The sequence below is a fragment of the Carcharodon carcharias genome, chromosome 13 (assembly GCF_017639515.1).
Source record: "Carcharodon carcharias isolate sCarCar2 chromosome 13, sCarCar2.pri, whole genome shotgun sequence".
NCBI classification, from domain to species: domain Eukaryota; kingdom Metazoa; phylum Chordata; class Chondrichthyes; order Lamniformes; family Lamnidae; genus Carcharodon; species Carcharodon carcharias.
This window is the reverse complement of record NC_054479.1, coordinates 66,499,535-66,524,822: the sequence shown is the minus strand read 5'-3', so window position 1 is coordinate 66,524,822 and position 25,288 is coordinate 66,499,535. Positions and strand designations below refer to the sequence as shown.

General features: G+C 44.6%; 1 protein-coding gene across 1 annotated transcript in view; it reads right to left on the bottom strand.

Moving 5' to 3' along the window:
• The window catches only part of ggt5b (gamma-glutamyltransferase 5b), a 557,923-nt gene that overhangs the window by 418,276 nt on the left and 114,359 nt on the right, over positions 1-25,288 (bottom strand). The window contains exon 2 of the mRNA XM_041202316.1: positions 10,224-10,354. Coding sequence (XP_041058250.1) covers positions 10,224-10,354 — 131 coding nt within the window. The remainder of the gene's footprint in view (positions 1-10,223; positions 10,355-25,288) is intronic.

The following is a 25,288-nucleotide window of genomic DNA, read 5'->3' as shown; positions in this document are numbered from 1 at the left end:
ACTAGTCAAACAGCATTCTGGCATAATCATAGTCACAGAATCAGACCTTTCAACCAATGCCCCAGATTTCTCCATCACTATCCCTGTATGTCCTGCCCCACTGGGAAGAGAGATCTAGAAGAGGCTGAGTGGTATACAGTCAGGAAGGAGTTGCCCTGGGAGTCTTCAATGTTGTCTCTGGATCCCATGAGATCTCATGGTATCAGGTCAAATCTGGACAAGGAAATCTCCTATTGATTACTACCTAACACCCTCCCTCAGCTGATGAATGAATGCTTCATCACTTGGAAGAAGCACTGAGAGTATCAAGGGCACAAAATGTTCTCTTGGCTAAGGGACTTCAATGTCCAATGTTCAAAGCGGTTCTGAATCCCTGGATCAGAATTAGCATTTAATTACCAGATTGAGATAAGGATTTCATATGGACAAGCATCTGGCTCTCGAAAAAGGAGGCTCTGTTGGACCAGATGTCTGCTGCTTAAAAAATCCCTTCAACCTTCATGGAATAAATGGAACATTCCACTTTGATAAAAAGAATAGAAGACTTGATGATTACCAAGTTTCAAAATATTCCAGATATGGGATGCAGGCGCTAATCCACAAATAATATCAAAAGACAAAATTGGAACAATATTAATGAGCAAATGAACTCCAGGAATGCCCAAGGACAAATTAATGATGCTTTTGATGTGATTCAGGGTATCATGTGGCAACTAGCCCAGAGTGAAGAAATGGCACATGAAGAAGATATTTCTAAGGAAGAGGGTGAAGGTATGATGAATCTGAACAAATTATACTGGTCACAATGAATTTTAGTCCTGTGATGAATGTATTAGTCGCAGACTCCTTTAATTGTACGGTGTTAGATAGGGCGTGTATATTAATGCTATGTCAAAGAGATTGGTTAAAATGGTATCTTGATTCGCTTAATGAGCAATACAAGATCAGGAAATATAAAAGTACTTTTTGTTTTCAGTTTGGTGATGACAGCACATTGAGATTACAAAGTGAATTGTAACTTCATGTAAAATAGCTGGAGTAGGCCATTTTATAAGTACAGATGTGATCTCGAGTGAGCTACCTATGCTGTTGAATAGGCTTTCTATGAAAATGGCTCAGCACAAATTTGATGTAGAGTGCGATAATGCACTCTTATTTTGGAAAATGAGTTGATCTGCAGCTTACCCAGTCAAAACTTTATTGTATCCCCTTAACAAAACCTGATGTTTCTTATCAGAGTGTTAGGCAGGTACGAATGGCACCAAGTGATAAGGTTGAGCGAGGAAAAAACACAAATTGTGTTAAAGTTACTAAGACAATTTGTTCACCCCACTTATCAATGGTTAAAAGTCCTACAAAAATATATAGATGTGGTTGATGAGGAATTTACAAGGTTAATGGAAGACATTAATGAGAGTTGTGAAATCTGTAAGAAGTATTGGAAGGCACCCCATGTCCTATTGTAAGCCTTCAATTGTCACATGACATTAGCATATGAACATATAGATTAGGAGAAGGAGTAGGCCATTTGGCCCCTTAAGCCTTCACCGCCATTCAATAAGATCATGGCTGATCCGATTGTGGCCTCATCTCCACATTTCACCTACTCCAATGACCTTTGACTCCTTTGTTAGTCAAGAATCCATCTACCTTTGCCTTAAAAACATGCAATGACTTGCCTCCAATGCTATCCGGGGATGAAAGTTCCAAAGATTCACAGCCTTCTGAGAGAAAAAATTTCTTCTCATCTCCGTCTTAAATGGGAGACCCCTTTTTAAAAACTATATCCCCTAGTTCTTGTCTCTCCTACAAAGGGAAGCATTCTTTCAGCATCCACATTGTCAAGACTCCTCAGGATCTTATCTCTTTCAAAAAATCACTGAAGTGGGGACTAGGGATTTATACTAAGGGGGTTAATATTAAAATGCTTTACTAATCTTAAAAACACTGTAGTTTTGAAGGTTCCTTTCCTGGGCATAATGGGATACTTGACCAAAGATGACTCTGGGGATGCTGGCTCAGTAGCAATATTGTATGGTATTGCAATAACAGCCTACATAACATACTATTCACTACTATACAGAGGAAGGAGGGGAACCAAAGGTCAGGTAAAACAAATGAGTCATGGAAATTAGCAGAACCCAGGTTAAAGGTTGAAATAACACGAACATCTGTTGGGTCTATGTGATCCAGTTCAATTAATGACTGTCCCAAAACATAGAAGTGAAAGAAGGGAGATAGGAACTACATAAATATGTGCTGTAAACTTGGTATCATTGAGAGAGGTGCTTTGGCTCACTGAGGATCTCTCCCTCCCCAGTATATGCTTAAAATAAAACCTTTGCTTGCTTCAATTCCTCAGACCTGAGAGTGGTCATTTTTACAACAACAATCACCTTTCAATCTTCTAAACCCCAATAGATACAGGCCCAGCCTGTCCAACCTATCCTCATAAGATAATCTCCCCATCTCAAGTATCAGTCAAGTGTACCTTCTCTGAACTGCTTCAGCCCTGTCATTCAAGTCATTGATAATAGATTTTAAATAGTTGAGGCCCCAGCACTGATCCCTGTGGCACTCCACTCGTCACTTCTTGTCAACCCGAAAATGATCCATTTATACCTATTCTCTATCTATGCTAATATATTATCCCCTACACCATGATCTCTTAACAAGATAATTGCCATGGATCTAAAGATATAGGACAAAGACAGAAATATTTCCATCTCACCGTGGATTGCAGTGTATAATTTGACCCAGCATATAAGATTACCTGATTTTTTTCAATGCCGAAAATCATGTTTAGGCCCATACTCGGCGTATAAGTTGACTCCCCTTTTCTGCTAAGAAATACTATACTTACAATAGGAGTCAGCCTCAATTTTTCATCTCAGAAGTGCAAGTTTTATTCATCTTACAAGTTGGCACGTGGGGTCAAGCAGAAGATATGGGCTTTGTTGTGAAGAAGATGCGTGGCAGTTTAAGACATGCCCAAACAAAACAGACCATGCATGGTGAGTGATGAACAGAAATGGGTCCGGCAAAAAGAATGAAATGTGAAGCTAGTTTCGAGCTAAAAGTCGTAACATTTTCTAACTCATTAAATAATTGTGCTGCAATGAGGGATTTCTGTGTTAGTGAAAAAAACGGGAGCAAGAATGGAAGAAGATTGAATCCGCCCTAAAGAAGATGCCCAAGACCAAATGCGCCATAAGAACAACAACCAGCCATTGGCCTGGTCTTCAGAAGCATGAATCGGAATGGGTCCCCAAAAATCATCAGAATGAGTATATTGTTACCAGGAATGCAATGTGCATGTGTGTACTTAAGTGAACAAATCAAATCCTGAGTCCAGCAAAGATTTCAGAGAAACTGCTATTTGGTATTGACCTGGCTATGAGATTTAGTATTTCTACGTTAATATAGAATAAGGACAAGAAAGTTATGTTAAATTTATAGGAAAGTGGGTCCGAGCTAAATTTGATACACCAGCAACGTCTTTGACCAATAATGAAGTTGAATTTGCTAATAAGGAGTTCAGAGATGTGTCATAATATGAATATCATTGTCATATTTACAGCAACTCAGAGTTATTTTGGCAATGGTCTTAATGAAAGGAATCAGGCTGTTTCTAATGATAGGTTGCGTAAAATTTGAGCCGATTGACCGGCTGTAAATTGGCAACCATCTTAGCATGGGGTGGTAATTCATGCAAATAATTCTCTTCAGATGATTGGAGGATGCACCCCCTACCAACCACTTTATGAAAGCAATCCCAAGTTATTTTTTATTCTTTGATAATCCTCCTGCCCTAGAAGGTGCTACAATTGGTTCAATTTTTTTCTAAGAATTTAAATGTTTTCCATGCAGAGGGACAGACTTTTATTAGGTTGAGGTAACACAGAAAGTTTGTAGAGCACTGAGGCATTGTATTAAACCATCTAAGACAAAGCTCAATTCAAGAGATTTGGTGTACTATAACAGAATAAAAGGAAGACTTGCAATTATATAGCACCTTTTGCAACCGCTGGATGTCTCAAAACATTTTACAGCCAATTACACAGTTTTGAAGTATAGTCAGTGTTGTAATGTAAAAAAGTGAGGGTCATTGTGAATAGAAAGAAATAGGTCATGATGATAAGACAGTCGTATCAAACATAGCAATCAAACTATTAAGGTTTATTCACCACAATTAATCAGAGTTAATTACAAACCTCAGACATCGAGCAGCTGATAGAAGTAAACAAGGTGCTTTGTAACTTAAATATTCAATACCTTAGTGGTGAGGGCCCTGCTGAACAGAATTCAGTAGATCAAGGGCTATATAATTGTAATCTGACTGACCATGACACACATGACAGAGCTGTTATATCCTGCCCAGAATGGGTACTCGGGTGACAGATATTCCAGAGGAAACTATTGAATAAATGGAAAGGTGCAATAATTGGATGACATGCAAGAAAAATTACTGGTAAGTTTAAATTTTGGTCAAAAGTCTAGAATGGTGGCTGCCAATAAATTTGAGGATAAACTAATAAGAGTGGCCTAACAAAGGGAATTAGATTTTTGGAATTTATTCTGAAGTATCAAGTAAGGGCCAACCAGCTTTGACACATAGGTGGATTTAAATGGGAAAAAGTCCTTGCCAATGGGACATATAAAAGACTAGCAGCTGGTGTTTTTGAAGAGAAAATGGGTGATACAGATGTTAGAGTGGACTTTCCCATTGCAGGAAAAGTAATCTTAATAATCCTGCGGTAAGTAACTTACCTCCTGCCTCCCCAAAACCTGTCCACTATCTACAAGGCACAAGTCAGGAGTGTGATGGAATACTCTCCACTTGCCTGGATGAGTGCAGCTCCAACAACACCCAAGAAGCTTGACACCATCCAGGACAAAGCAGCCCGCTTGATTGGCATCCAGTCTACTACCTTAAACATTCATTTCCTCCACTACCGATGCACAGTAGCAGCAGTGTGTACCTTCTGCAAAATGCATTGCAGCAACTCACCAAGGCTCCTTCGAAGTAGCTTCCGAACCCACGATCTCTGCCACTTAGAAGGACAAGGGCAGCAGATGCATGGGAACACCACCACCTGCAAGTTCTCCTACAAGCCGCACATCATCTTTACTTGGAATTATATCACTGTTCCTTCACTGTCGCTGGGTTAAAATCATGGAACTCCCTCCCTACCAGTTCTGTGGGTGTACCTGCATCACATGGACTCTAGCAGTTCAAGAAAGCAACTCACCACCATCTTCTGAAGGGCATTTAGGGATGGGCAATAAATTCTGGCCTAACCAGAGAGAAGAATTTTTTTAAAAATTGGCCAAATAGTCATGGATTCGAGGTCAATTGACATAAAAGTCACTCTTCTGCAGGGTGGTACTTTTCAAAGAGAAGTGTTTCTGAAACCATCCAAAGAGGCAGCAAATGCAGAAGGAAAGCAATGGAATCTAAACAAAAGTGTCTATGGTCTGAATGATCACAAAATCACACAGTGCAGAAAAGGCCCTTCAGCCCATCGAGTCTGCACCGACATGTGAGAAACACCTGACCTACCTACCTAATCCCATTTGCCAGCACTTGGCCCATAGCCTTGAATGTTATGACGTGCCAAGTTCTCATCCAGGTACTTTTTAAAGGATGTGAGGCAACCCACCTCTACCACCCTCCCAGGCAGTGCATTCCAGACCATCAACACCCTCTGGGTAAGAAAGTTTTTCCTCATATCCCCCCTAAACCTCCTGCCCCTCACCTTGAACTTATGACCCCTTGTGACTGACCCTTCAACTAAGGGGAATAGCTGCTCCCTATCCACCTTGTCCATGCCCCTCATAATCTTGTACACCTCAATCAGGTCGCCCCTCAGTCTTCTCTGCTCCAACAAAAACAACCCAAGTCTATCCAACTTCTCTTCATAACTTAAATGTTTCATCCCAGGCAACATCCTGGGGAATCTCCTCTGCACCCCCTCCAGTGCAATCACATCCCTCCTATAATGTGGCAACCAGAACTGCACACAGTACTCCAGCTGTGGCCTCATCAAGGTTCGGTACAACTCAAACATAACCTCCCTAATTTTGTAATCTATGCCTCAATTAATAAAGACAAGTGTCCCATATGCCTTTTTCACCACCTGACTAACATGCCCCTCTGCCTTCAGGGGTCTATGGACACACACGCCAAGGTCCCTTTGTTCCTCAGAACTTCCTAGCATCATGCCATTCATTGAATACTTCTTTGTCAAATTAATCCTTCCAAATCCTCACACTTTTCAGGGTTAAATTCAATCTGCCACTTATCTGCCCATTTGACCATCCCGTCTATATCTTTCTGTAGCCCAAGACACTCAAACTCACTGTTAACCACCCGGCCAATATTTGTGTCATCCACAAACTTACTAATCCTATCCCCCACATAGTCTTCTATGTCGTTTATATAAATGACAAATAATAGGAGACCCAGCACAGATCCCTGTGTTCCGCCACTGGACACTGGCTTCCAGTCATTAAAGCATCTTACTGTCATCACCCTCTGTCTCCTACAACTAAGCCAATTTTGAATCCACCTTATCAAATTACCCTGTATCCCATGCGCATTTGCCTACTTTATAAGTCTCCCATGTGGGACCTTCCATATAAACTACATCAACTGCACTACCCTCATCTACACATCTGGTCACCTCCTTAAAAAATTCAACCAAATTTGTTGGGCATGACCTCCTTCTGACAAAGCCATGCTGACTATCCCTGAGCAAACCTTGCCTCTCCAAGTGGAGATAGATTCTCTCCTTCAAAATTTTACTCCAATAGTTTCCCTACCAATGTGATGCTCCCAATGTGTGGTATTTTTCCATTAGATCGGTTTTGCTGTAAATATGTTGCATTCAACTAGAAGGAGATCCCACAATGTTTGATTGGTATCATAAAGGAAAGATTTCAGGCATCCTCATGATAATGTTGATGATTTAATGGAGTGGTTTGGTGGAATCTGGGAAATGTGTTGTTAATGAGATTGGTTTCGAATTTAAAATTGGGAGGCAGGCTTGTTGATTTAGCTATTAAGCAAAATATGTCTGATATAATTTTAAATCAACAATGCAGTTAGAGTGTTACTCCCATCTTGGTTAATTGTACTAGGTCATCACAGAAGAAGGATCTCACATCAGAGACTGAGAAATTGCAATGCTTGATCGAACTTGTTGGCACTCAGATTAAGCCAGATGCTAGATTAAATGTTTAGATGATAGATTAAATGGAGTAAAATGCTTTGATGGAACACCCCAAAATAGAAAATATTTTAAGGGCAAATAAAACAATAAGAAAATTAAATCTAGGAAAATATGTATTCAAATTCCCATCATTAGATGATCCAAAGAACATGAAGTATTCTTGCGCAACTAGTTTCAAAGCATTTGTTGTGAATGAGAATTGGAAATGTCCTTTAGCTTGGGAAGCTAAGAAAATTAAAAGTACTCTGGTTGCTGAAACTGCTGAGCCAAATATTTTAAATAATACTCTGTACTGAAGGTAGTATACCCATTGAATGTTATGTAGACATTCATTGTGCAATAATGTACACTGTACAGTATGTGAGTAAGAAAAGGTTACGTATTAACCTTGCTGGCTTGAAACAAATGCTGGAGAGAAAGACAATCTCTAAAATTAAATGGGTGGATTATAGCCATCAGCTGTCTGGTTATTTTACTAAAGGAAATGCATTTACAAAGGAATTGCTAGGAGAAAGGGTATCTCACAACGTAATTTTTTTAAATATAGAATATGCAAGCCTTAACCTTTTTTGAAATTTTTGTTGTATTTATAAAGTCTTAAGGCCAGAATTTTCCTGCCCCATTGACATTGGGCATCATGACGGGTGGGGGGAGGAAACAATATGGCGAGAAGGCCAAAAATCGGTTTCAAGCCATTGTAAAACCAGTTTGCAATCATCCGCTCAACCCGTCAATGGCAGGCTGCATGTCCCGCCATCGCATGTCAGAAACCTAATTTCAATGCTTTAACATTTAACATTAAGCGACGGGCACCTGGTGAGCTGCACTTTGAGGTTTGTTTGCCTACCTTACTTTGGGCAGCACTCATGGTCATCAGCGCCAGACTTCACGGGCAGCACCACATCACTTTTAAGGGGGCTCATAAGCAGGTCTCTACCTACCAGACCCACCCTAAGATGAGGGTGGCTTTTCAACGGCTGCAGGGCTAGGGCTTGCTTGGGGAAGGGATATAGTTGGTCTCAGGCAAGGGAAGAGGCTGCAGGGTGAGGGCTGTGCTGGGGAAGGAGGGTATCCCAGGGTGTGTGAGGGGGCATATGTTGACCTGTGCAAGTGGCCTCAAGATGGCGAGGGCTGAGGAGGCAGTCTCCAGAGGAGATGAGGCCAGATGGAGATGTGAGGGTGTGCGTGAGAGAGTGAGTGGTGATGTCCCTTGAGCTGGCAGTGAGAGAGATGCCAGTGAATGTGTGAATGCCAGTGATGCTTGTGAGTGTGTAAGTTTAGAGAGATGAGATGAGATCATTCATCCGTTTTCTGCACTGGATGGCCAACCTCTTATGTGTCGCATTGGCACTGACCACCAATGTCACCACCTCCCAAGCTGGAGTGGTGAGACTGATGGGCCTCCTGTGGCCAAAGGGAGGTAGGGGACATCGTAGCGGGCCTCCATGGCATCCAGAAGGGGTCCCAGGGATGCTTCACTGAATCAGGAGGCTGCACTCTTCTTGGCTTTTAGGGCCATATCTTCACCGTAGCAGTCCTGGGCTGCAAGCATTGAGAAGCGCAGCTGCAGTTTAAATATGACACCCTGCCTGAGGAACGGCGAGGTAACATTGTGGCAGGCAAATTGGAGGCTGCCTGCCAGTGAGACAGCATGTTTCCTGTGGCTGCAAAATTAATGCGGTGGGAATGCGACAATATGGTGTGAAAACCCACCATTGCGGCCGGCGGGTAAAACTGCTTTTTTCCCATCCACTACTGCACTTTGCGCAAATCTGGGATGATTCCACTAATTTTTGCTATGGTTAGAGAGAAGGGAGTCTATTAATTGTTTACTAGTTGGATGTTCAATTGTATTCAGATAGTAGGTATGAATTGTGCTCAAAAAAAATGAGCAGATTGAAAGAAAGATTTTTTTTAAGTTCATTCATGGGATGTGGGCATCACTGACTAGGCCAGCATTTATTTCACATCCCTAATTGCCCTGCTCAGGGCACATTTAAGAGTCAACCACATTGCTGTGGGTCTGGAGTCACATGTAGGTCAGAGCAGGTAAGGACAGCAGCTTTCCTTCCCTAAAGGACATCAGTGAACCAGATGGGTTTTTACGACAATCGGCAATGGTTTCTTGATCATCATCAGACTTTTAATTCCAGATTTTTTTTATTGAATTCAAATTCCACCATCTGCCGCGGTGGGATTCAAACGAGGATCCCCAAAGCATTACCCTGGGTCTCTGGATTACCAGTCCAGTGACAATACCACTGCACTACCATCTCCCCTAGCCGTTGGTTGCAGATGCACAAGATGCAATGTGGAACCCTGTGAATTAAGATTTGTAGTCTACAAAGCCTATGTTCCACTGTTTTAGCCTTCACACCCTAGCTATGAACTGTAGAACATGGCTATATAACATTTGTTTAATGTTACAGATGAAAATTAATTACTCAGAATGTACAGCACAGAAACAGGACATTCACTTCAAGTGGTGTTTTTTGTGCCCAACACAGACCTACTCCTGCCCTTCTTCATAGTAACCTATCAACATTTTTTTCTATTCCGTTCTCCCTTTATCTAGCTTCCCCTTCAACACATTAGAAACTTTAATCTCAAAAAATAAATCTTCCTTCTACATTATCAGGTACAGAAGCAAGACTGAAACATATTTTTTGAATACAAACTTTCTGTACTTTAAAATATCTGGAAAGCCTGTTGAAAACCCAGTGTGAATGTGAGCAGGTGCTGAACTCCAGCTACATCAGGATCAACTCTTATTTCACCCCTTTCTTGGACTCACTCAAGTTCTGTCAGGGGGTCATGAGGACTCGAAATGTCAACTCTTTTCTTCTCCACCGATGCTGCCAGACCTGCTGAGTTTTTCCAGGTAATTCTGTTTTTGTTTTATGATCATTAGATTCTCTAACGTGCAACAGGGACTCACTTCTGTGCCTCTACAGCATATCATTCAACACAATAATTGACAGAAATTACCTTCTGATGCATCATAAATGGTGAAAATGGCTCCTCCGCCAATACCCATACTTTGGGGGTTGATGAGGGAGGTACAGAGCAGTGCAGCAATCGCGCCATCAACAGCTGATCCACCATCCAGCAGAATGTTTCTAGAAGAATAAACAGGAAAAATGTATCACATGCAGATAAGGAAGACCAGCTTAAAGATGACTGCCAATAATATTAGTGTAACAGTACTTCGCATGCTTGTGTGATATTTGTGTGTGCAGAGACAGCAAGGCATTTATAATAAAGAGGTTGATGCTTGGATTAAAATAACAAATAGAGGACTGTCATAGAAACACTTGAAGAACAGACCAGTGGCGGTGGGAAGGGAAGGGATTAACTAAATGCCCGTAACAGATCCATTTTGATTTTCTTCTATGCAGTAGACCTAGGCAATCTAACAGAAAATAACAATAACAGGAAACTCTGCCACCAGTGTTAATCCCCTAACACTGGCATTAGTAAATTCTTTGCTAACTTAATATATTTCAGTGTGTACTTCCTATGGGCTAACCCTTTACAATGTAACATTACAAATCACTAAAGATCATTATTTGTTCATTCTTTGAAACTCATAGGCCAGAATTTTTTGCTGAGCAGGCGGGCACATGCCCGACCCACTCAAGTGTAAAACAGCGTGTGATGATTTCAGGCAAGCATCCCGACGTCATTGCGCACTCGTGCGATATTTCGGTCGGCAGGCATGTGCTAAACTCAGAAGCGCAACTGCTGACAATTAGGAGGGCTATTAAGCCTTTAACTGCGCAATTAACTGGGATTTTTCACTGAGATAAAAACAAAAAACTGCGGATGCTGGAAATCTTTTTCACTGCCTGTCCAATGTTGGAGGGCAGACGAATTGGGCAGGCGGCCTTTGCATTTTTTAGGAAACCTCATCCAAGGACAGGATGAGGTTTCTGTTGTTAAATTAAAAAGAAATAAAAATCTATTTTCATAATATTAATGCTCAGGTGACTTCTTGTGTTGCGTGGACATTTTTTTCCAGATTTAAAAATCTTTATTCGATACTTTTGAAGTCTTCAGCTCCCTGAGGCAGCTCTCTGCCTTCAGGGAGCTTTCATTCCGTGCTCCCCCGCACCCACGCTGACTTCAGCACTCACCCTCCTCCCACCAACACCCAGGCAGCGCTGATCATATCAGCGCATATCACGCTGACTGGCTGTTATTTGAAGCTCAACATAAACTGGAGGAATAACACCTCATCTTCCGATTGGGCACTTTATAGCCTTCCGGACTTAACATTGAGTTCAATAACTTCAGATCATGAACTCTCTCCCCCATCCCCACCCCCTTTCCGATCCCCCTTTTCTAATTATTTATATTTTTAAAATATATTTTTCTTTACCCAGCTATTTCCATTATTTTTAATTGTATTCCCATCCATTGTTTCATCTCCACCTTTTAGCCTATTTCGATCCCTTCCCTCCACCCCACCCCCACTAGGCCTATCTGTCACTTATTCATCCTGCTTTCTGCCCTTAATGTCACCATTAGCACATTCCTTAGCTACCGTCAACACCCCTTTGACCTTTTGTCTATGACATCTTTGGCTTCCACCTATCACTGGCCCTCTATCCAGCTCTACCTGTCCCACACCCCACCCCAACCCCCACTTAAGCCAGCTTATATTTCCTCTCATTTCTATATTTCCTTAGTTCTGATGAAGAGTCATACGGACTCAAAACATTAACTGTATTCCTCTCCGCAGATGCTATCAGACCTGCTGAGTTTTTCCAGCTACTTTTATTTTTATTTCCGATTTCCAGCATCCGCAGTATTTTGCTTTTATTTTATATATTAAGGCCGTTAATTGGCCAGCTAGCGTAAAATCACAGTCGGGGGCCGACTGCGGACGGCGGTCCGTTTCCTGGCCACTCCCAGGATCACGCCCACATGGCAACCTAAAAATCCTGCCCATGCAAGACTGCTGCTTGACTCTCTGTACAAATAACTTTTTGCACCAAACCAGAAAACAAGTAACAAGATTAACAGTTTCAGAACTAATAAAAAAGGAAGCACACATATATGTCAGCATCTGTGTAAGAGGGAAACAGAGTTAATGGGCCCCATTTTCATCACGGAGGCAGGAATCGGAGTTGGGAATTTTCCCAACGTTGCAATCCTGCCTCAGCTCCAGGAATGCAGGCTGGCGGGACATTTATCTAGTGGAAGGGGGAATTGTCTGCAGTCGGGTCAAGGCAGAAATGATGGCAGGCCGATGCCGAGGCAGCCAGGTTAAAAGGTCCGTCTCCATTCACAGAGACATTAGCCCAGTTCTACAGATCAGTGTATGGCCTCTCATACATTATCCGCTAACCTCTCATTCCCCTTACCACCTACCCCTCCCCTCATTCCCTACCCTCTAACCCTCCCCTTACTGCCTCACAACCTCTTACCCCTCAAACCCACTTACTTTCCCTCCCCCATTCCCCTTAATCCCTTACCTCCTTTATGCCCGGCAACCCTCTCTCTCAGTATCCACTATGAACAGAATTCACACACCCTATAATAACTTTTGGAAGTCTTTAAAAAGCTCATAAAATTTGTCAAAATAAAAAAAATATTACTTGAAAAGCCATTTAAAAACATCTTCAGAAGCTCATAAATCTGTTAATATAATCAAGCTCACAGCCATTTGAAAGCTGTTAAATAAACTCTGCTGAGTTGAATCCAACAGTGGTTTGAAAGGAAGCCAAGCCATAAAACTGACATTCCCCTGAACAACTGTGTAAACAAACCCTGCTGAGTAGAATCCATCAAAACCTTTGAAGACAGCCAAAAGCTCACACATTTGTCATAACAGCAAAACAGATGGCTGTGCTGAAATTAACAGAAACAATGAAAGCAATGGGGATAATTCACCCAATCAGCTCTGGAATTCAAACTGAACTAGCCTTTCAAAATTGTACAATACAAAGTTGCAGTTTATCCTGTGGATAATCTACTCTAATGCTTTCACAATGCTGTTCCTTCCTTGATAGATTGCCAGTTGTCAGAACTAGCAACCTGACAACCACATTATTGTCACTCACCTTTTCAATTTACAACACTCAATACTCACTTTAGTGAAAACAGATCCAGCTTAATCTACAACATTTCATAATGAGGTGTGAAATAGGCAATACCTTTTTCATACGATTCCCACCTCCAAACCATGGTTTCCTCCATGATTGACAACACCTCCTTGCTGGAGTGATTTATATTGCCTATCAAAATTCCCCTGCTCCATCAAAATTGCGGAAGTTCTGAAATGCCCACTTGCGCAATGGTGCTGACAACATTGAGGCAGCAGCATGTGGGCCCCCTACCTATCCCATTTCCTGTGCCAATGAAAATTGCCAGCACTGGAAATGGGTATGGGAATCCCAACTACAGTTTTTTAAAGTCCGTCTGATGCACGGCAGCCCCACATAGGGACGGGAAATTCCAGCCCAACATTTCAGCTCTGTGACTTTTCATCAGAACTCAGAAAAAAGAACTAAAAAAAAAAGCCTTGAAAATAGGCCTATGACATACAATCATAGTGTGTGTGCAATGAGGCACAGGCTTGTCAGAACACAGCTACAACCATTATTCCATCACTTATATCGTGGAAAAGTGTCCCTCATTTCTTGTGGAGAAATTAGAGGTTATTTGACTATGTGATGGTACTTGTCGTTAAATCTAATGGTTAATTGTTCAAAGACAGTTTATCCCACCACTTATCCCAATTCATGTCATCACTACCTTTCTCTCCCCCTCTGCTTTTGACTTTGTTTCTTTTGCTCCAAAGAGCTGAATGCTGCTGTACGCCTGATATTCTCTCAACAAACTTGTAAGAATAAATTCAGGTTTTGTTAAATACTTCAAATGAAAAATAAGGACAGAGAGAAAAAAAACTGAAAGCAGACTTGCATTTGTATTGCATTTTTCATGACTTCAGCACATCCCAAAGCACCTTACAGTCAAATAAGTGCTTTCAAATCACTGTTGTAATGTAGGAACTGCAGCAGCACCTGTGCACAGCAAGCTCTCACAAACAGCAATGATACAATGACCAGATAATGTGCTTTAGTGATGTCGGTTGAGGGATAAATATTGGCCAGGCAGAAATACTGTGCTATTCTTTGGATAGGGCACAGAATCTTTTATAAAAACAAAAAAACTGCGGATGCTGGAAATCCAAAACAAAAACAGAATTACCTGGAAAAACTCAGCAGGTCTGGCAGCATCGGCGGAGAAGAAAAGAGTTGACGTTTCGAGTCCTCATGACCCTTCGACAGAACTTGAGTTCGAGTCCAGGAAAGAGCTGAAATATAAGCTGGTTTAAGGTGTGTGTGTGGGGGGCGGAGAGATAGAGAGACAGAGAGGTGGAGGGGGTTGGTGTGGTTGTAGCGACAAACAAGCAGTGATAGAAGCAGAATATCAAAAGATGTCAACAACAATAGTACAATAGAACACATAGGTGTTAAAGATAAAGTTGGTGATATTATCTAAACGAATGTGCTGATTAAGAATGGATGGTAGGGCACTCAAGGTATAGCTCTAGTGGGTTTTTTTTTTTTTTTTATTTTATATAATGGAAATAGGTGGGAAAAGGAAAATCTTTCGAACTCAAGTTCTGTCGAAGGGTCATGAGGACTCGAAACGTCAACTCTTTTCTTCTCCGCCGATGCTGCCAGACCTGCTGAGTTTTTCCAGGTAATTCTGTTTTTGTACAGAATCTTTTATGTCCACTTGTAAGGGCAGACATGGCCTCAGTTTATCTGAAAGTTGGCACCTCTGATGGCACAGCACTCTCTCAGCACTGGGCATTGGAGGTCAGAGTGGGAGCAGAAATAAACAGACGCATTAAGGGGTACTGCTTTAAATAAGGGACTGAGGTTGTTTTTTTGGAACAGTAAAGTGAATTCACTGTTTCTGGCAACATTTTCTCTAAGCTGTGTAGGTGTGAGGCTCCACAGCACTTGGGAATGTGCTGTAATGGGGATAAACAGAGCATGCACATGCTGCAGTCCTTTTAGGATGCATACCTACATGGCAATCTCAAAGGGACCCCGCAGTGAATCAAACAAGCCAGGGGAATTAAAAGGAAATTTGGTGCCTAGTGGACAACTTTGTTCCATGAGATTAGTGGTTCTATCAAGTCACTCTGATTCCTCTCCTTGATGCTTCAATGAAGCACAACAAAAGCTCAAGAAACAGAACCTCAACTTTCTACAGGGCACCTTTCATTGGAACCTCAGTACAGAAGGCCATTTAACCCCTTGAGCCTGTTCCACCATTCAATGAGACCATAGCTGATCTGCAACTTAACTCCAAATACCTGCTTTGCCCCATATCCACTAATATCTGGTTAACACAAACTTATGAACCTCAATTTTAAAATTAACAACTGATCTAGCATCAATTGCCATTTATGGAGGAGGGTTACAAACTTTTGTCACCCTTTGTGAAGAAGTGTTCCCTAATTTCACTCCCAAAATGTCTGGCTCTAATTTTTAGTGCCAGACTCCTAAAACAGTGGAAATAGTTTCTATCTATCTACCCTATCTGTACCATTGAATATCGTGAAAATTTCAATCAAATCAACCTGTAACCTCCTAAATTCAAGGGATACGAGTCTAACTTGTGTAATCGCTCCTTGTAATTTAACCCTTGGGTTTCAAGTATCAAAATCTACCCTTCACTTCATTCAAAGTCAATACATCCTCTTCTTAGGGTGTGGAATTGCTCCCAGTACTTCCCTTCTTAACATTGACTTTAATAACTTCAAATCCTAATTACCACTGCATATCTTCTCAAACAGCATATGGTTACCAGACCCACTGGGAGTGAAGGTGGCAAGGACTGGTGTTTAGGGTAGGGTTTCCATATCAGTATCTGATTGGCACTTTCCCGGATCACATTGTCTTCTTCTCTTTGCTGCATTTTCCATGCTTCCCTCTTCCTCTGCTATTCTACAGTAACCATTTACACCTCCTCCAAACCCATCTTTTGGATCTATCTTCATCTCATTATAACCTCCTTATGCCCTACATAATCTTTCCTATGTTATTTAATCAGTCATGCCTCTACCCTTACACTGACTTTCACCTGCCCCTTAGGCTCTGCAGTTACTAAAAACCTGAAATATTGGCTCATAACTTACGAGCACTGGGGCGCCATGTCTGGGGGTACCCCAAAAATGCGCTGGGGAACCCATCCACCCATCCACCCTCCTCGGGCGTCCCCAGGTAAGGATGGTATGGCAATTGCCCTGGAAGTTCAAACTTCCAATGGGCAATTGCCCTGCACTGGAAATCATTTGAAAGTATGAGTTAAATTGCAAACTTTGGATGGTTCTGACTGTCTTACAGGAATAATTACCCAGAAAAACTGAGAAGAATTAAAACTACTTCTAACTCCTGGGTAACTATACTACTAGCCCGCTCCCTTTGGGGAGGCAGTGGCATAGTGGTATTGTCATTGGACTAGTTTTCCAAGAGACCCAGGGTAATTTTCCGGGGACCCGTTTTCGAAATCCACCATAGCAGATGGTGAAATTTAAATTCAATACAAATCTGGAATTAAAAGTCCAATGATGACCACAAGACCACCGCCAATTGTTGTAAAAAAACACTTGGTTCACTAATGTCATTTAGGGAAGGAAATCTGCCATCCTTACCTGGTCAGGCCTACATGTGACTCTTAAATGCCCTCTGAACAAGATGGACAATAAATGTTGGCCTAGCCACTGACGCCCACATCCCATGAGCGAATAAAAAAATAACTCCCCCTGATACCCCACAAAACCCCTTGACAACCCTCACCCTCTCCCCCCAACTTCACAAAGGAGAATTCTACAGACCTGACCCTACACAGGACCACTCCTATGGGGCACCCCCACTCCCCTGACCCCCCACCAACGGGACCCCCGACTGCCTTCCCCTCACATCCATTGACACACCCTGACCCACCTCCTCCATTGACCAGCCAACCCCTCCCAATGACAACGTCCTCCACTGACCACCTAACCCCCCACCCCCACACTGATCATCCGACCCCCACGCCCCCCCCACCACCCCCTGTGACCAACTGACCCCTAGCTCCCCCACAAACCCACACACTTACCTTCCAAAGTTACCTTCTCCCTGGCTTCTCAAAGTGGTTGGACCTTTAAACCTGCTGGCTTTACAGCAGCTGGTGCCGTAAAAAGGGGGACATGACCTCCTTACCTCGGACTCAGCTGTCCTCAAAACAAAGCTTCAGGAACCCACTGCACTACACTGTTCTCACCTGGCCTGAGTTGGAAGGTCAGCTGAGACAGGAGCAGCAAAATTTCAAGGTAAAGAAATAGGAGCAGAGTGACAATCTGACTCCGATTTCCACTCCATGGAAGTTATGGGCCATTAATTCTATGTCTCTCTCCACATAAATAGTTTTAAATTGACTGCATTTTCAGAAACTTGAAGCCATCCTTTCCACAATTCTCCAATCTCAGTTAACGTTATTTACTGGAAATCAATCTGTCCAGTTGTGCCGCATGGAATAAAGAGGATGTACTCTCACATCATTGCAGCTTTTCATTCAGATGCTACGGGCAGAATTTTATGGATGACGTGTGGGTGGCGGAGCCCGCATGTCAGCGCTTAAAATGTCACGCGCTGATGCCGGGCAAGCGTCCTGACGTCAGCACGTGGCATCCCGATATTTAAGTGGGCGGACACGCTAAGAAGCGCGATGTGCGCCCGCCATTAATTAATGGCCTTGTTAAGGCCCTTAACTCGGAAATCGATGCCGTTTTTGAGGAGCCCGTGCGACCTTCGCCTCAGCGCACGGGCCCAACGGGCAGGCGGGTAGGTGATTTTTTAACAACCCCATCCACGGGCAGGATATGCGGGCTCAGCAGGGTTGTTAGTGTTTTATCTGAAGCATTTATTGCATAAAGTGTTTTAAACTCGTCTGTGTGATTGTTAGCAGTTCAGATCCATTTCCAACAGCTTTCTTTGTACTTTGAAGGTTCAGCTCAGCAGTCTGCAGACAGTAATCTTTAAAGTGCCTGCAGCTTTCCGGAGACCTCCATTTAGCTTGGGAATGGGTTCTGACATCTCCACTGGGGGCAGCTCCCCTGAGGAGGGAGGGATAGAATAAGGAGGAGGCCAGGAGCGGACAATCAGCCTCCAGGGGCGCCACCTTTGGGAGGCCAGGCACAGGCACAAAGGGTGCAGGGCCAAGAGGTTGTCCAAGGTGGAAGGAGCCACAGAAGACGCCACTATCCTGCTGCCAGGGTACACAGGCGGCAAAGCAGCTACCTCAATATGACTGAGGTGCAGTGCCGAAGGACGCTCCGACTGTCAAGGGAGACAGTGAACTATATAGGTGATTAGCCCTCAGATCTCCCCTAACTGTGTGGGTGCACACCCCATGCCAGCAGCTCTGAAGGTCACAGTTGCCCTGCACTTCTATGCATCTGGCTCCTTCCAGGGCTCGGTGGGTGATCTTTGTGGTGTCTCCCAATCAGCTGTCCAGATTTGTGTCAAGCAGGTTACAGATGCTCTGTTCAGACGTGCATTGACCTTCATCCACTTCCGCTGTGATCAGGCAAGCCAGGCACAGCGAGCAAGAGGCTTCGCGGCCATTGCTGGCTTCCCCGCATCCAGGGTGCAATAGACTGTACACATGTGGCCATCAAGGCACCAGCGGGTGAGCCTGGTGCCTTCATCAACAGGAAGAGCTTCCACTCCATGAACGTGCAGATAGTGTGTGACCACAGGATGCAGAATCTGCAAGCTTGTGCAAAGTACCCAGGCAGCTTCCACGACGCCTACATCCTCAGACACTCCCAGGTGCCGGGGCTCTTCAATGCTCCGGCTCGGCTGGATGGATGGCTGCTGGGTGACAAGGGCTATCCCCTCAGAAGGTGGGTCATGACACTTCTCCGCCATCCAAGAACAGAAGCTGAGCAACGATACAATAGGAGCCACGGCACCACAAGGGCTGTGGTGGAGAGAACCATCAATCTTCTCAAGATGCGCTTCCGTTGCCTGGACCACTCAGCACTCCAGTACCCCCCAGATCATGTCTCTGTGATAGTGGTAGCATGCTGCGCTCTACACAACCTTGCGCTGGAAAGGGGAGACGCAGTTGACGATTAAGACCTTGACACAGTGGATGAGGCTGCACATGATGAATCCAGCAGTGGCTCAGAGGATGAGGAAGCACAAGGCAATGATGAGGGGCAGCATGCTGACCCGCTACTACACCAAGGAGGCAGGGACACCCGGGACAATTTAATCCAGTGAACCTTCAGTTAGCTCCACATATATGGATCTGGAGGACCAGCATTGCCTGGTGCTTCCACACGTGGCACTTAGGTGCTACATCTTCCACCTCATCAGCTGCAACTAAGAGCTTAGTACAGAAACATCAATGTCCACTCAAACACTCATGATATGTCCGTGAAACATACAAATGCAGCACAAAGGAAACACCCTCAGCCATGGTCAGAAAAGTGCCATCAAAAAAAAACAACAAACGACGCAGATAATGAAACAGTCCCCAATCTAGGGCCAACACAAATCACCAGTGACAAACCTGTGGAGTGCCTAATTTGCCTTATGCATACATTTGCGGGTGCTACGTCTAGGTGCTGCCCCATCGCTCGGAGTGGCTTGTGAGGCAGCCTGATGACTCTGCTGTCCTATTGGCTTCGATGACCTTGGCAGCCGTCCTCTGGCCCATGGAGCCTGTGCTGGCCCCACCTGGGAGAGATTGTCCAGCTCCAGAACTGGCACCTCCCCAGTTGTCGCAGCCTCAACGGATGCAATGGTCACTGGCAGAGGGGCGGAGGAGCTGCTGCCCTCATCCGGAGAGCCCTGAGAGGAGCTCACAGCGATGACAGGCAGCTGCTGCGCCGATGTGAGGTCATATTGGACCTCCCTGCTCACCCCAGATGGATGAGCACTGAGCTGCGACACTTGGTGCCCTGAACATCTCCCACATTGCCAATGACCACCTGTGGCCATTAGCGCTGTGAGGGCTCGCAGCTCAGAGCATAACCCAATCAGATAATTCTCAATCTGCTGGAAGCCCCTCTCGATGAGAGTCGCCAATCTCTCAATGGAGGAAGCCTGGAGCTCTGTCCTGAGGTTCATGCCATCACTGACACTTTGCCTGGATTCCTCCACCACAGAGACCAAGTGAAGCACACCCTCATGCAACCCTGCCAGATGCTCCCGTGCACCCTACCGCTTGTCCTGCAGCTGTTGCATGGCTGACATCTCCAGAGGCACATCATCACTGCCAGACTCAGCATGTGCCTGGTCCCCTGCAGTCCTCCAGCTGCTGGTGCCATCGGCAATCTCTGTCCGTGCCATCTCCTCCAGCGATTGTGAAGTGCCCTCTCCACTGTGCCCCGGGACACTAGCCGATGTCATAATCCATAATGTGGTAGTCGTTGTGCTGGTGCCTGGCTCCCTGAAATGATGTGAACCAAGTTGCAAGTGATGGCCCTCAGGTGTGGAGGGGTGGCTCTGGATGTGTTGGTGGCGGCCATGTGGCTGATGCTGAAGTTAACAACAAGGACAGTGCATCAGTTAGCGTTCAGTCAGTAACACCATTCATCCCTTTCCTACCCCAGGCTCATAATGCACTCAACCTTTAAGAACCTAAGGAGACGAACATTGGTGGGGTGGTAAATAGTCAAGAGGAGGCCCAAAAATTACCCGTGCATACAGACAGGCTGGTCAGATGGCCTAAGGAATGCCACATGGAATGTTATGTGGATAAGCGTGCGGTTAGGCACTTGGGCAAGACAAACAAGGTACAGGAATACATGAGTAATGGTAGGACCGTGGAAAGTCACGACAATTACAGGGACCTTGCTGGGCAGACCTGTTAAGGTAGCAGAACAGGAACATAAGGCGTTTAACAAGGTCAAAGCCAAACTTGCCTTTATTAGCCGAGGAATAGAATGTAGGAAAAGGAAGGTCATGTTGCAAGTGCACAAAACGCTGTCGAGGCCACATCCACACTTCTGTGTTCACTTGTGACCTGCGCTTCATGGGAGGGATGGCATTGGAGTGGGGAGAGTGCAGAGATTCCTGACCTGGATGCGTGCTGGCCTGGAGTGTTGGAGTTATGAGGAAACATTGCCTACACTTGCGACATTTGCCATGGAGCGCAGGAGATTGACAGGTCACATTAATGACCTTCATACCATTATAAGGGGCATAGAAAGGATGGACACAAGACAACATTTCCCCTTGGCGCAGGGATGACTAACATGGTGGCGTTTATTTAAGCTGAGTGCCATGAGGTTGACAGGTGAGGTGCTGAGGAGTTTTTGGACAGTAATGTGGGACGCACTGGCTGAAAGGGTGGTGGAGGTACAAACCCTCCTAAGATGTAATAAGTCTTTGGATGTGCAGCAGCGATGCCATGGCATGTTAGGCCATGGGGATAGTGGTCACAAATGGGATAAGGCAACTTTGGAAGGTGCTAGAGACGCACATCCTCAAGGAGCCGAGGGACCTTTGTGTATGACCCACACGTCTGACTGTATCAGTCTGTGAATGAGCAGTGTTGCTGCATTAATGATTGCAGCAATCATCAGTGCTATGGATAGTGGGGAGACAGAGTGGATGGGACTGTGGCCCTCAAATACCTGGCCGCTGCACCCCAGCCTCGCTGACACTTGCTGACCTGGCCGCCTGCCTCCTCCCCAGCTCCATGGCCTGCTCCTCATACGTGGTGAGGTGCTGCAACACGGCGTGCACCCACCACAAGTTTGCAAATGCTCCCGACTATTGTTCTCTGTTTTTGCCTGCAGAACAGAAAAGAGCATTTATCGGTGCTGATCACTCATGTACTCTGCATGTGCACGCTGCACCCCAACCACAGGTGCCCATCTGAGGCCTCCAGCGGCTCCTGTCTACACTTCTGGTGATCGGTCTCCAAAAGATGGTACGGCTGCTCCCAACCCCCTCCCCCAACGGACACCTTGGACACATTCGACGTCCATCACTTTGAATAACACACAGGTCTTAGCGCCCATGGCAAGGAGGCGCAACTAGGTGCAGCGCTGAGGCCAGCAGATGGCTCTTGGCCACGACACCTTGAGGCTCCCCTTCCACCATCTCATCATCATCAATAAGACACGTGTTGAAGTTCTGAGTATGTGTCTAGCTGCCTCCCCTGCAGGTTGCCCCCAGACTACTCAAATACGACAAACACCAACATATGCTGCGGGGAGAGCCCATCTCCTCAACCACTAAGGCTGATGTAAGCATGGTCACTATCTGTTTGCCCACCCAGCGTGCGCCAAATGCCCAATGCAATAACGACACTAAGACGTGTTTGGGGGGGGTCCTCAAAGGCTAAGGCTACCTGCTGGGTAAAATGATCAAGGCTGAAATGGGACTCACCCTTCCAGTGCACAAGAAATCATTGAAGTGCTTGCGGCACTGGGTTCCTGTGCGCTGCACAGCATCTTGAGAGCTTACTGCCTCCGCCACTTCCTGCCACGCCTGCCTGGTCATGTGGGGGGCCCTTCTCCTTCCATCCTCCGGAAACAACACCTCCCGACGATTTGACACCTCTTCCAGGAGGGCAGCAAGGCAGGCATCAGAGAACCGAGGGGCACATTGCCCCCCCACCCCGCTGGCCTACCCTGCAGCCTGCCCCCTCTCCTTCTCCTCTGCCTTGACATCGTCTAGTGCCCAGTCACTGGCCATTGTGAACCGCCTAAAGGAGGCTGCCTGGCCTTTCTTCATACAGATTGCTGGTTCCCCATTGTAACCGGTGGTCTGAACACGCCCACTACAGATTTGGATTTCCTGCTGAACATGGGAGTCTGAAACGCGCTGGGAGGGCCTTAATTGGCCCGCCTGCGCAAAATGGCGGCATGGCCCGTTTCAGCGGTGGCGATCGGCTCCGTGCCCGCCCCGATTGTGTCGGGCCCACCCGCCTTACAAACAGAAATTTCAGCCCCATAAGTGGATATTTCTTTTATTTTCTCTTTACTAGTAATTGCTCCCACTAAGGTGGATCAATCCTTGGTTGAATAATCTAATCGTATTGTCTTTACTAAGCTTTGCTTTCAATGAATCCAATGCAACCCTCTTATCTTCCTTCCTGAGGAAGTAGTGTTCAAGTCCTACTCCAGAGTCAAGAGTACATAATCCAAGCTAACACTTCCAGTGGAGTACTGAAGGAGTCCTCCGCTGTCAGAGATGTTGTCATGTGGATGAAATGTTAAAACTCCCTGACAGATCCTTTAGCACTCTTTTGAAGAATAACAGGGGAGTTATCCCTATTGTCCTGACCAGTATTTATCCCTCAACCAACAGCACTAGAAAAAGATTATCAGGTCATTATCACATTGCTGCCTGTGGGACCTTTAGTATGAAAATCAGCTGAATTGATTCCAATCTTATAATAATAACTACACTTCAGCAAAGTACTGGATGCCATGAGGTCTGAAATGCACTACATAAATACAAATTATTTTACTTGATAAATTAGCCAAACAGCGTAGGAAGGAAGACAACTGAAGATAAATTCCATGACCTCATTCATCATGCAGTGTTTATGATATTTTAATTTCTGTGCATACACGGGAATGATACATCCATTAACTCTGCCCTGCCCCTCATGCTCAACCTTTCATACACCCCTACTTTCTGCTGTTTGAGGCTTTCGATAAACTGAGGAGACCTTTGCCTTTCCTTCATGGTTGGCTCTATACCAGTGACTTACCCTCAGATATAAAAACATTGTTGGTATGGTATTGAAACATAACCAAACTGAGTGGTAGTCAGCAATTAATGCTTCTGATAAAAGCAAAAAACTGCGGATGCTGGAAATCCAAAACAAAAACAAAAATACCTGGAAAAATTCAGCAGGTCTGGCAGCATCTGCAGAGAGGAACACAGTTAACGTTTCGAGTCCGAATGACCCTTCAACAAAACTAAGTAAAAATAGAACTCGAAACGTTAACTGTGCTCCTCTCCATTAATGCTTCTGAAATGACCAGGAATGATGAACCCAAGAAACAGACCAGGTCAGAAACGGAAACAAACAGGCTAACTATCTCAGTCACTACGTCACTGCCATTTGGAAGATTTTCTTCATCCACCCAAAGCTTTGCTCTCTATTCAATGGTTCATCTAATAATGAAACAGGATGATGCATTGAATCGATCAAGTAAACAACATTGTGGAGGTTCCTTGAAATTATGGCACACTCACTGAAGCCCCTGTCATGTTTCAAAGAGTTCTTCACTAATTGATTAATAGTTTGGGAGGGGGTGGTTAGCAGCTCTGCCAGGACAAATTCCTGGAGTTTTGTCACAGAGGTCCACATCTTTAACCACCCCATCCAGCCAAAGAGTTTTTTTAACCCAACTTTTACATGGAATGAACAGAATTTGTCAAAGAAAATAAATAACATAACAAGCACTAATTTAATGCCCCTATGAATTTTCTCCTGGGAGTTATTCACAGCAGTGTCCTAAAGATAAACCTTTAATTTCGGGACACTCCAGGACAATCCTGGAGGGCTGACAACCCTAAGAATACTTTCCTAAAGTATTGTGCATTGTGAGGCATGGACTAAAAGGAGCAAACAAACACAACTGAATCAATTTACACCCAGTCTGATCTAAGCCATTCCCACTGCATTCAATTTACATCCAGGCCGACCTACCCCCCAACCTGCCAGCACTCAATTTACACCCAGTCTGACCTACTCCCCAAACACTCAATTTACACCCAGTCTGACCTAACCCCCCAACCCTCAATTTACATGCAGTCTGGCCTAACCCCCCAACCCTCAATTTACAGCCAGTCTGACCTACCCCCCAACCACCAACACTCAATTTACACCTAATCCAACCTCCCACCCAATCCCTTAACACTCAATACACACCCAGTCCGACCTACCCTCCAACACTGAATTTACACACAATCCAGCCTAATCCCCAACACTCAATTTACACCCAGTCTGGCCGAACCCCACCAACACTCAATTTACACCCAGTCCGATCTACCCCCGAC